Source organism: Mastigoproctus giganteus, chromosome 13 (genome assembly GCF_048544385.1).
Source record: "Mastigoproctus giganteus isolate SK-2022 chromosome 13, ASM4854438v1, whole genome shotgun sequence".
Lineage (NCBI taxonomy): Eukaryota > Metazoa > Arthropoda > Arachnida > Uropygi > Thelyphonidae > Mastigoproctus > Mastigoproctus giganteus.
The window spans coordinates 101,570,826-101,584,241 of NC_143587.1; the positions used below are offsets into that span (position 1 = coordinate 101,570,826).

The 13,416-nt window shown below is 39.4% G+C and overlaps 1 protein-coding gene across 1 annotated transcript in view; it reads right to left on the reverse strand.

Annotated features, from left to right (window-relative positions):
• LOC150076309 (uncharacterized) overlaps positions 1-13,416 on the reverse strand; it is a 253,715-nt gene that overhangs the window by 158,695 nt on the left and 81,604 nt on the right. Inside the window, exon 6 of the mRNA XM_090387315.1 lies at positions 2,595-2,669. Coding sequence (XP_090243441.1) covers positions 2,595-2,669 — 75 coding nt within the window. The remainder of the gene's footprint in view (positions 1-2,594; positions 2,670-13,416) is intronic.

A 13,416-nucleotide genomic window follows, 5' to 3' on the forward strand; every position in this document is an offset into this window, starting at 1 on the left:
CCAAGAAAAATGTACTTTTAAAAGAAATCCAAACTAATGTTGTATTACACTTCTAATTAAATTAAAGGATTAACACTTACCAAATGTGTCCTTTTTCTTTGCCAAAATGATATATTAAGATAGATTTTCAAACATGTTTGTTTTAAGATTTTTTCAACTTGATCAAGTTAAACAATAAAGAAATACCTAAATGTTTTGGTTAAAACCCAACTTATTAAGAGGCACGTGAAAACCTACTAAGAAAGTAAGAATTTACACGTTAAGTTTCCATTTATTTGAATGTGTAATGATATGTCTCCGGGTTGGTGGATTGCAGAACAAGGTCTCTAGGAATCCGGGAGAGACTAATCTATATACATCATATTCCGGGAGACTTCCGGATTTTTGGTGTATATAAAATAAATAAATAAATAAATTTTCATTTATTGCAACTACAATTTAGATAAAAAGAAGAGGTAGCAACCCTAGATCTATCTCGCTTATTTTTAGGTTTAGGCTATTTTTTGTCTAGACATATTTGTCATGTTTGGGCTAATTTCTTTGTTTTTTAATTTGTTGTTAAAATTAGCTTACTTCAATTGGTTACTTAAATTAATGTTAAAATTGGTTTGCTTAAATTGACTATTTGATATTTACCATTTCTTTTAAAAATGGTAAATATCTTCTATGGTAAATGGTAAATTTTTAAAGGCATTTAAAAATTTTGCCTAATCAGCTGCTTTTTTATCAATGTAAAAGTTGTTTCCCTCTTTCGTTTAGTCAGAAAACATTATCTCTGTACTTCAAAAACGAAAGTAAACTGATTTTATTTGAAACAAAAATAAAAACAATGGGTAGAAGGTGACGCGACGCAAGTGCATTCACAGTTAAACGCGTGCGCTAAAGAGAAAACATATAACCGTTCTGTTTGCTTATTTTAAATTCAAATAAAATCGATTTACGTTCGTTTCAAAAGTACTGGGATAATATTTTTTTTAAAACGAAAAGGGGAACAAACAACTTGCCCACTAAAAAAAAAAAAAAAAAAAAAGCATTTGATTATGCAAAATTTTAACTTAGAAATCGTAAAATCTAACCAGTAATAGCTGGTCCAATTTTAACATCAAATTCAAAAATTTCAGTCCAAAAATATGACAACAAAAATCTACAGACGACAAATAGCTTAAACCTAAAAATAAGTGAGTTTTAATCGAAATACCTGGTATATACTGCATACTTTAGATTTATGGTTATGATGAAATGTGAAGTACAGTATATACATTCGGTAATGACTGTATACAATGAATATAATGAAGGCATGAATGTCCGATCGAAGATAACTAGAAATTAATAGCCATTGGCCGTAACGACAGCTTCAATGGGTCCTGCACGCTTCTTACTAATTTATGACAGATAGAGCTAATGGTACTATGCTCTATTTCTTCTTCTTTTTAATGCCTTTCTGAGTTCCACTAACGAAGAGATAGTCTTCGCCTTGCCCTAATTTTGCATATTAGAATTAATCCCAAAAGATGTTCACTTTGGTTGGGCTGGTCTCTGCACTGGCCACTCAAATTGGTTGAACTGGTTACTTAAATTGATGTTAAAATTGATTTTCTTAAATTGATTAACGTAAACTAATTGAAATAAACTGGTTGACTTAAACTGCGTGTTCGCAATTCTCCCCTTGCGACATGGAGCGTTTTTGCGTTGCAAGGGGTAAGGGTCTGTTTGTTTGTTTGAGGATTTTTTTACGCATCGGCATCTATGGTTATGGTGCGCCAAAGGGATAAGGGTCACTTCCAATAAAACGTTCGCAATGTAGGGTGCAGAAACATTTCCAGAAAATCAAGGTTGGACGCAGCATTCATGCTGCTATGTACTGCGACTGGTGAACCTAGTCCATGCCACGAGAAACACCCCAGCCCACAATTCCTCCTCCTCCCAATTTCATAGCTGGGATAACACACTAAGTCGGTATCCATTTTACTGAGGATTTCAAGCTCTAGTTCGAAAAGAATCTGTCAGAGAAGACTGGTTAATGACTGAGTGGCTATTACCAGACAGGTTTTTATGGGAGGTTATGGGATCCTTTAAGGGCACAAATCCCAGCAGTAATTTGTCCGAGGATTCAGATGGAGTTTAGTACTGGATCACTTCAGTAGCCAGTACTCTCCGACGTGGGTTCTCTATATGTTAGAGGGAGCTGCTCAGTCCAGATTTCAGAGCTGCAGCGAACTGAAGGAGAAATCGTTTACTAGGAATATCGTGAAGAAACTGTTGCTTGGTGGCCTACCTGGGCGTGGGCCCTTATCCCCTCCGCTTCCATTTTGGGCAACCCTATATGCATTTCTGAAAATTACAATCTAAAGAACAAAAAGTTTCTTCTGGCATTCCAATTCCCAATTCTTTCATTTAGAAAGTCATCTGAGTCATGACACCACACAGTTCAAAAACTGGAAAGGCCAGTAGGTTACCAGAAATAATTATTTTTAAATTATTAATAATTAACTTAAATATTTAATTTTTATATAATTTAAAAATTTTAAGTTATGCACAGAATAACAATGCATTAATTGTAATATTTTATATGAGTGGTATGTATTTCTACTTACAATTGCTTCACGATAAGATGTACTATCTTTTTTCAGTACTTCATTCTCTCTGGTCAACTGCTCAAGATCCTTATGCTTAAATAAACAAATAAAATTTTATACAATTTTTAAGAGAGAGAGAATGGATCTCCCATACAAGGAATAATGAAGTAATTCCTAATTTATATTCTTATAAAAAGCTGCGTTGATCAATTCTAAATGCAATAAATAGAGGATTTCGATATTCTGATATTTTTGCAAAAGAGAGATACGACGGCTGTAAATAATAATCTAGATCAGTGTTTCTCAACCGAAAACTTAGTGGTGGATCCGTAAAGGTTATAAACATTCTACCGAGGGCCGTAAATTTTTGTACAATGAAAGGTAAAAAATAAGACTTAAGAATTTTTTAATTTAATTGTTAATAAAATTGACAGAATTTAATGTCAATCGGACACCTGCTGACAACTCATCTGACTTAGGACGAAAATGGAGGTTAATTTATTGTGTTTTGTAAGGATTTTTATTTCTCTTTTTACTTTTATTTTGAAAGAACTGTATTTTTTTTCTTTTATTTTGAAAGAACTGTATTTTTTTTTCTTTTATTTTGAAAGAATTATCTTTTTTTCTTTTCGTTTGAATTTTTTTTTATTTATTTGTATTTGTATTGTATAATTGGAATTCAAGCAAAAGCTTTCTTAATTATTTAATAAACCTGTCTCAAAAAACATTTTATTCAATTAAATTTCATTAATACATGTCATAGAAGGTTTTGATATGATCAATTGGTTAAAAAAAAACAATTGGTTAAAAAAATGTTTCAAGAAAAAGTATATAAGAAATCTCTTTAAATAAAAAACGGTTTTTATTGTTCAATATGTCCTATCAAACTTAGGCACAAAATACACGGCAACACATAAATGCCGCTTTCGATAGTCCCAATGTACATGCCCTACTACGTCTGCTGCAGCACGCCTTCCAAATAAAAGGTAACCTGCTGAAGTTCCTGCAGTGCCTACTTACTGGGCGATCCATTTATTTGCATACAGACAGTCAGATCCTCCAACGACCAGTCCATGCAGGAGTTGCGTAGGGTGGCGTCTTATCCGGACTCCTCTTTACCGCAATGATGATCCCGTTCTGCGAAGGCAGAGATTATGTATACACGTACGCAGATAACATTAAGATATTGACGACAATCCAACCTGTCTTGTCTAACAGTGCAGTGTGTAATTAAATCAATCATAAGATTATGGTGCTATTAATATACTTCGATAAATTTTGCCTAACTATAATCCACAGAAGACTGCAATGATAGTGTACTCTCTCAAAAATATAACCTACACTCGTACATTCAGAACTAAATGGGACACCTATCCCAACTGTCACAACTAATTGAGATCTGGGAATAATAATTGACACCAAATTTACATTCACGGCCTATGTTGACGTGCTTGTAAAGAGATTAAACTATCTACGTTGGACAACCAAATAACATCAAACAAACTGCGACAACCGCAAGATATATAAGAAAAACAGTGTATTCGGCCATATTGTATGGGGCTGATTCTTGGGCGTCAGCCACCCCCTACCAAAATAGGAGAATATATACGACTGAATACTGGCTGCTGAAATGGGCCAACAATAAACAACATCTCCCCATCAGTTTAGGCCCACGCAGCTTGCTGAACACCTGAAAATACAGCGTTTTCCAGACATTATTCCCGGAAACGACTGATAACTACAATCAAGATGATGACTGGAATGATATCATTACCATGCTTCTGACAGATCTGTGAGGGGCACATCTCGCCATCTGGATTAAGCAGCACCAAATCCCTGAGGATGAAGGCCAATAGATTGAAGATGGCCGATAGGTTCATACCAGCCAAGGAGTTGGAATCAATCCACAGCTTGTCTCAAATTGCAATTGACATTGAAAAGCTAATAGAAGATCCGAAATAAGGAAACAAACCGCGATGTGGTTTGCTCAGGATACTGTCGCCTAACAGTTCTGTGTGTTCTGGAACAACAATGTGACTGAATGTTGGGCTTATGTGAAGTGTACCACGTCTATAGGGTATTCAGTGGTGGTGGTGTTAGAGATTGGTTTCAAAGAAAGTGCATCACCTAGGAATTCGATATTTCTAACCCTATTTAGCGATGGTATGTTACTTTAATGACTAGCATCACAAATAGAAATATAAACAAAAGATATTTATTAATTGTTAAGGCAAAGCTAAGTAATGTTTGACAGGCGCTCTCAAAATATTCCAAAATGACCATTTCAGCCTTTATACAACAGTTTTGGTAAACACGACAATTATAGCTGAAATGTTATCAGAAGCGCTCAATTTGCTTCAGTTTATCATTTTAAATAGAAAACAAAATGAAAAGTTCACCAGGTGCAAACTAATATTTAGTTGAACCGCCTCTGGCCCTGATGACAGCCAGCAGCACAACGTCGAGGCATTGACAAGATCAATTTCTGAAGATAATCAACTGATAGTACGTGATTCCAAACACGAATTATGGCTTCCTGATGTTCACGAAGGGTATTTGGTTTCTTTCTGATAACTGCAGTTTCCACACGATGCCAACAGTTCGTCATAGGATTCAGGTTCGGGCTGTTTCCTGACCAGCTAACAGTTGTAATGGACCGTTCTTCCAACCATTTTTTTTCATCTGTAACATATGTAAACACATTACTGTCCAACCTCTAATACAGAAATGAAGTTAAAGTAACTACAGAAGTGCCTACTTGCACTTTTCGCCCGATGACAAGGAGCAGTCGTCCTGAAAGATGCAGTTATTTGGCAGGTTTAAATGGTTGGCAGCAATTTGTCTTCCAATATAGCCAGGTATCCATTAGCAATTATGGAACCATTTATAAACTGCAGGTGACCTACTCTGCGATACGAAATGCACCTCCATATCATTTAGCTGGTAGGGAATTTCATTGTACATACCGTACAGTCTGGGTAGTATTCTTCGCCACGTTTACGGCAAATCGTTTTTCTCCCAGCAGAGCCATAGGTTGAATTTCTTCTCATCCGAGAAAATAACTAACTTCCATTGTTCGGGGGTCCATTTGACATGCTCTTTACACAAAATTAATCGGGCCTTTTTCATTTTTTGTGTGAGGAGGGGCTTCTTAGGATGACGGGCTACAAGTCCATTTTTGAAGAGGCATCTTTTGGCTGTTACTGCACTTGATATCACTCCTGTATGTTCTTCCCATTCTCTTTTCAGCTTAGACGAATAAACTTTACGGTTTTTAAGGCATAAGCGCTTCAAAACGTGGTCTTGTTTTGGCGCAGAGACTCGTTTGCGTCCGGTTTTTTTCCTATCAGCAGAAGCAGTATTCTTGAGTTTGGAAAGAAATCTACTCACTTTCGACTGTTTAACAACTGAGATGAGATACCTTAGAGTGATCTTGGAGAGGAACCTACCTTTCACACCACACCTGAAATATCTACTTACCAAGATTCGAAAATATACTGCACTAGTGGCAAGAATCGCACGTCGGGACTAGGGATTGAAGCGACGCGCGCTCACCCTCTTCTATAAGGCTATGTTCACACCCATAATCACTTATGCATCTGGTATCTGGGTTTCAAAGGCCACCACAGCAGTTAACAAGAGGAAGCTTGACTCGATTCAGCGTGTCATCCTGCTCACCATCACCTGGGCCTGCTGCACAGTCAGCACACATGCCTTGCAAGTGTTGGCCGGCGTGCTACCTCTAGATCTAGAAATAATCAAATGTGGTTCGCTTTATATGCTTCCCAAAGGTAAAGCCAAAAGCCATCTGCTGTCTGGATTTTAACCGACCCCTCAAATAACATCAAGGCCGAGAAGAAGCGCCTCACTGCATACTTGCAGCAGGTCTGGCAGTCTAGATGGACACAGTCTACAAAAGGAGAAGTTACCAGAAAATTCATTCCTATAATAGCAACAGTATACCCAAAATCTCCCACATGGTTCTCCCCGGGCCTATACGTCACTTTTTTGTTAACTGGCCATGGATTTATCAGAGGAAAGCTCACTGCACTCGGGATCACCGAAAACCCACAATGCCTCTGTGGTTCCCTCGAAAGTTGGGACCACCTGATGTACGAGTGCGCAATATATGAAGATTTGAGATGCCTCCTCCTGACTAGAATACATTACCTTCCTAAAAACCAAGAACAGCACTTCCTCGAAAGAGGAGAAGAAGATTATGTCGCCTTTACGCGCTACGCACAAGACTTATTCGCACGACGGAAAACCCTACCATGGATATAGTCACTATTCCGATCATCGTCAAAACCAAGAAAAGACAACCACCTATATTTTGGAATCAAAGCAGACGCCTACCAGCAAATGAGACTACACCAACACCAAATCTGAGAAGATCCAGTATAGTACAACCACAGCTCCATTCCTATTTATATCCCTACTGACTTAGACACAGATCACCGGATGACATCACCACTGAAATTGACATCACGACCGGACCTGAATGAGAAGAGCAAGAAGATTCTGCCAAATGGCGATCACGCTTGTGCTCTCTTGCACGGCAACTTTTGTCCCACTTCCATCCCTTACTTTCGCCTGATAGATGTATTCCATTGTACCTGGGGGATGCCTTCTTCTTCATCCCCCATTTCTACCTGTCCCCCCTTTTCTTGACTCTAAAGCCCACCCGCTCTAATTCTTTTTCTTTTTTTTTTACGTTGGTCTGTGTCAGGAAGCTTAGGCGACCTTGCAGAGACTAGCCAGAGAATAATGGGCAGCCTGGCTACCTCCTAGCGGTGTGTGCGGGCAACGTGGGGTTCCATCAGGGGCCCTGCGGCCAAATGCCATGATACCCAACAGAACCCGGCGCAAAACTACGTATTCAACACAGAACACTTTTCTGGCATTTACAGTAGTTCTGTGTTTCTTCACAGTGTACATATGGCGCAGATATGGGAAACCAAAGGGGGCGCCTGATCCTAATACTATGCACACTATGTTCACAAGGAAATTCGTAAGTGTAAGAAGAAATCATGGCGCATCTTGGTCACTACTATTGGCAATGAAGACCCATGGGGCATCGTGTTCCGCATCGTCACCAATAGGCTGCCTAGAGGTGAGGTTCTTAATACAACTCTCAAACCGGATGGCTCTTCAACCTTTACCTGGTCTGAATCAATAAACAATATTCTTGATTCATTTACCCTACTGAAGTTTCAGCGATGTCACTAGAGCAACAGCAGTTCAACGACAGTAATCAAGCTTATCAGCCAGAGGCTACGCAACCGCTCTTCACTACGTTAGAGATGAATATGGCTCTGGCTAAAATGAAAAAAGGCAAAACGCCAGGTGCTGACTTACTCGAAGTCGACGTAGTCAAGCAATTCGCTGAAGGCTACCCCACCACACTCTTGAGCCTCCTCAACAGGTACCTTGCTGAAGGAACTTTCCCTGTAACCTGGAAGACTGCTACTCTCAAGCTGATCCTGAAAAATCCAGATAAACCGCCCCAGCTTCTTGCCTCCTACCGACCAATTGCTCTGCTCTCCGTTTTGGCCAAGCTTCTAGAACGACTTCTGCTGTATCGCCTTTCCACCTGCTATACCGATAAGCAACTCACCTCACCATGTCAGTTTGGATTCAAGACAGGCTTCAGCACTGAAGACGGTATACACAACTTGATTACCCAGGCCACACATACAACTTCAAAGTATACTCTAGCCATCATGGTGGACTTTGCTGGTGCCTTCGATCGACTGTGGTGGCCCAGTGTCCTTCGGAGGCTTCGGCAGGCAAACACGTCCAAAAACTATACAATAGTCTAAAATTTTATCTCAGCAATAGAAAATTACAAGTTGTAAACAAATACCAGACTATCACAAGATGCGTTCACCAGGGTTGCCCCCAGGGCTCTGTCCATGGGCCATCCCTCTGGTCCATTGTTCTAGACGAGTTCCTGGCGTTTGACCTGGGTGGGGCCAGACCCTTAGCCTTCGCTGATGATCTTGTACTGGTGGTTCAAGGTGACACAAGAGCGGCACTGGAAGCAAATACAGCTCTGGAAAAGCTCCACTGGGCAGCACTCCACAACCTCTCAATCAATTTCTGGTGAGAAAAAAATCAATTCTCCTCAAGGGAAAGCTATAAATACGCAGGCCTCCAACAATGAAGTTAAATAACATCCCTATACGTCTCTACACAGAAGTCAAATACCTGGGAATCTGCATTGACACCGGTCTTACCTTTCACTCTCATCTGAAGTACTTATCCACAAAAATCCGAAAGTATACAGCCATGATAAGAAGAGTCAGCAGAGCGGACTGGGGTTTGAAGCATAAAGCTTTGTCTCTCATCTATAAAGCAGCGTTTCTCCCAATTGTATGTTATGGAGCCTCAGTTTGGTGTACAAAGGCCATCCTGGAAAAAGAAGAAGCGTAAACTTGACTCAATACAAAGATTCATGCTGTTGTCTATCTTCAGGGCTTGTCGCACTGTCAGCACCCCTGCCCTACAGGTTATTACTGGATGCTTGCCACTCTATCTTGAGGTGATTAAAAGGGGACTTTACCATCGATTAAAGAAGAGAATTTCGACACAGTTGTTATACCTTCAACTGCAGCTTACCAATGACCTGAAACAAGAAAGAAAACGTATCTTCAAAAACCTTCAAGGACTTTGGCAGCATTCATGGGAAACCACGCTCAAAGGAGAAATTACCAGAAGATTCCTCCCATCCATTGACATGACTTTTCCAAAGTCCCCTTCCTGGTTTTCACCTGGTCTGCAAGTTACATTCCTGATCACAGGACATGGGCCCTTTCAACAGAAATTGACAGCAATGGGAATTGAAAGCAATCCATTCTGCCACTGTGGCGAAGAGGAGTCATGGGGGCTTCTCATGTATGAGTGACCTGCTTACGATGATTGTAGGCTAAAATTTTTTACTGAAATCCAGGGGAACCCTCGTAACCATGAAACAAACCTGCTTCAGAACGAAACAACATACAAAGCCCTAACGAGTTACGCACAAGTTGTCTTTACCATCAGACGGGCAAAGTTTGCTGAACTTACAGCTGCTCAGAACAACGACCCTCAAGTGCAAACACAAACTGGGGTCGGACAGCATTTTCACAACTGATAAAAGAGTAAGACTAAAGATTAAAATACTATGCTGGCATCATCATGGTTGGCACTCCTTGAAAAGCTGACTCCCAGAGAGTGCTTGGCCTTTGGCACTCGCACAGTGGCACCTGCCCCTGTGACTTTTGATCCCTCTCCCCATACCCTATTTCTCCTTACTCTGGTGTACTGCCTTCTCTATCTGTCCACTTTAGCTTGTTCCTCACATTCAGACCCCCCTTCCTCTTGTTCCCCAGGCCTTCTCTTCTCTTCTTTTTTTTTTTTTTTTTTTTTTAACTTGGTCTTCGTCCAGGACGCTCAGGCGACCCTAGCGGAGACCAGCCAGAGAATAAAGGGCAGCCTGGCTACCCCCTAGCGGTGTGTGCGGGCAACGTAAGGTCCCACCAGGGACCCTGCGGCCAAATGCCAGGACACCCAACAGAACCTAACGCAATATGTCATATACAACAGACAACACTTTTCTGGCATTTACAGTAGTTCTGTATTTCTTCACAGAGTACGTATGGCGCAGATGTGAGAAATCACAGGTGGCGCCTGACCCTAACACTATGCACACTATGTTTACAAGACACTCTATAAGCAATATGACGGGAAGAACATCCTTCCTCACGTAAAGCAACGATAGCACTCTTTTTTTCGTGGCGTCAATTGCACGTAACTCGCAATCCTTACACAAGCAAGGAATGACTGCAACTCTTACAGATCATGCTTATACAGTATATCTGAAAGTAACAGCTGATGCAATATTACGTCATAATCTACGCGTTTCAATCTTATATGATGCAATCTGTAAGAAATATTGCCATATACTTACGTTATGCGGACGACAATTACAAATTTAAGTCGTGATGCACTTTCTTTGAACACCAGAGTATCCCTTTATATTGTACTACACGTAAATTTAATCAATATATGTTTTTGATTATAAAAACTTTTATAATAAATAAATATAAAAACATATATTTATATTGAGAGAAACATATACAATATATGAAATATAAATCAATATATATTTCCTTTATATTGTATTATGTGTAAATCCCCTGGCATATACTGCCGTGAGGGGAATTTGTCTCTCACCAGGGTAACACTTATGTATCTTGGTAGGACAAATAAAGATTTTTTTTTTAAATTTATTTATAAGAATAAGAATAAATTTTAGAAAAATATCACAGTCTTTTCAAGTAATCAGTTTAAATGCTGTTCGCCTTGCTTGCTAGTCAATTTTTATATTCTTGGAATTTTTCTTCGTGTGTCCCTCATTTTTAAACAACCCCACTTAATATTTAATTATCAACTATTTTATACTTCTGAGTTTCGATTGGAAGTTCCAAAGGCAATTTTAATTTAATTCAACGGAATTCCACGAATGAGGAAAGAATATTGATTTGCAGCCACTGGCTTCGCATGCATAGGTTGTATGGATTTCTAAAGAATGAATATCTATAATTATCACACAATGGAGCCAATATTAATTTTACTTAATTTATAAGCATAAGTAATTATAGAAAAACGTCAGTCTGTAAGACGTCACTTCAATAATAAACAGCCATGCACTATCATTTTAAAAGTAGTAATCTATTAGCCAAATATTAACAAAATTACAACTATACATTTAAATACTACAGATGACCATTTCCCATGATATGAATCGTAAAAATCACACCAAAGAAACAATTTAAAACTAAAAAGAAGTGGTGTACATATCTACCGTATTTGTCGGATTATAAGACGCTGCGGCGTTGAAGACACACTTTAGCTTTGGAACGGTAAATTTAAGAAAAAAACTTTTTTTAAAAAAATTATTGTTAATACAATGGAAATTTAAAACCCAAAAGCCAATAAAGAAAGGCATAGGATTATTACTCTCATTATTTTAATATTATTTTAATCTTATCTAATGCAATCTGCAAGAAATATTGCCATATACTTACGTTATTCGGACGACAATTACAATTTTAAGGGGTAATGCACTTATTTTGAACACCAGAGTATTCCTTTATATTGTACTACATGTAAATTTAATCAATATATGTTTTTCGAAAACACAATCCTGGACATCATTAACCAACATTGCTTCAAACACAGACCTGAATACCCGCATTCAGTACTTCCTCAGAGATCGACCATCACCAACCTAATGGAAATACTACTAAGGATCCAGAAAGCACTAAATAAGCAGCAACTGGATGTTGTTTTTCTAGATGTGGCAGTCGCATTCGACAACGTATCCATCCCATCTCTAATAGTTAATCTGAGGGACTACTTCCTCATTACGGGAAATGTCCTCCATTTTTTAAAGAACACTCTTCTGCGCAGACAAATCACAATGACAAACGGGAATGTGTGCGTTACGTACCAGTCGATAAAGGAGTCCCACAAGGCGTATTGTCCGCCACACTCTTTGCCATAGCCCTCGAACCCTTCTTAGCTCAAAACAGGAAGCAATTCATCACATATGCAGACGATATGGAATTTTTTTATTACCTCAGAAGACCAGAAATCTGCCAAATACTGCAACCAAGTGGCCAACGCCAAAATAAAAGAACTACAAAAATACCTCGACTTTATCGGGCTACACCTAAATGAAGACCGCGCAAATGAACTCCACATTTTCAGCCAAATCTCACAATCTGGAAGAGTTCCATCAATTTGGAGATCTTACCATGTCAAGCCCATTCCAAAGATTAGGAAACCTAAATCTCCGAAAGATCTGCGACCAATTTCCATCAGTTGCGCTTCACTTAAAATCTTTGAAAAAGCTATTCGGCCAGCAATTGCCCAGCACTGCTTTGGTCACAGGCCCGAGTACCTTCATACCGGTCTGCACAAGAGATCAACAACTACAAATCTTCTAGATACCCTCTTCAGAATCCAACAGGCCATCAATAACAAATCTCAGAGTGACATCATCTTCCTGGACATTAAATTGGCATACGATAGAATATACCTACAAGCTCTCTTTACTATTCTGAAGCACTACTTCGGCCTGGCAGAAGTAGTGCTTCAGAATAGTAAAGAGAGCACTATTCTGAAGCACTACTTCTGCCAGGCCGAAATAGTGCTTCAGAATAGTAAAGAGAGCTTGTAGCACTACTTCGGCCTGGCAGATACCTTGCTACAAATCTTTAAGTCCATCCTACTTCTCAGACATCTGTCTGTTACTGTCAACGATTTCCTGGTAACTTTCGACGTCACAAGAGGCATCCCGCAAGGAGTGTGCTTTCAACAATTCTCTTCGCAGCAGTTTTGGAACCTTTCCTAGCATGTAATCCTAACTTTGTCTCCTATGCCGATGATCTGAAGTTCTACGTGAGTTCAAACCATTCTGATCAGATCCTGGATATTAACCAACAGGCCCCTACACAGATAATGAAACTGGAAAACTATCTAGCCATTTGGGTTGCATCTGAAACCTTCCAAATCTGCTCAACTACCGATAACTAAAAAAAACAAACGAGTTAAAAATGATGTTCAAATCTTCGTTGGCAGGGAAAGGGTAACTTCCCACATAGACCTAGGCCTCACCTTGCAGCCTCACTTTGTCAGGATGAGACAGAAGATGCGGCACTTTGGGCAGTGCGTCAGAAGCTCGTTGATGTGCATCAGCCAGAGCTGCTTTGTCCGTACATCCTGAGGTGCATTACCCCTGTCCCTCTCTACGCATCTGAAATTTGGTCATCTGCTCCTGCCTCCCACCTAA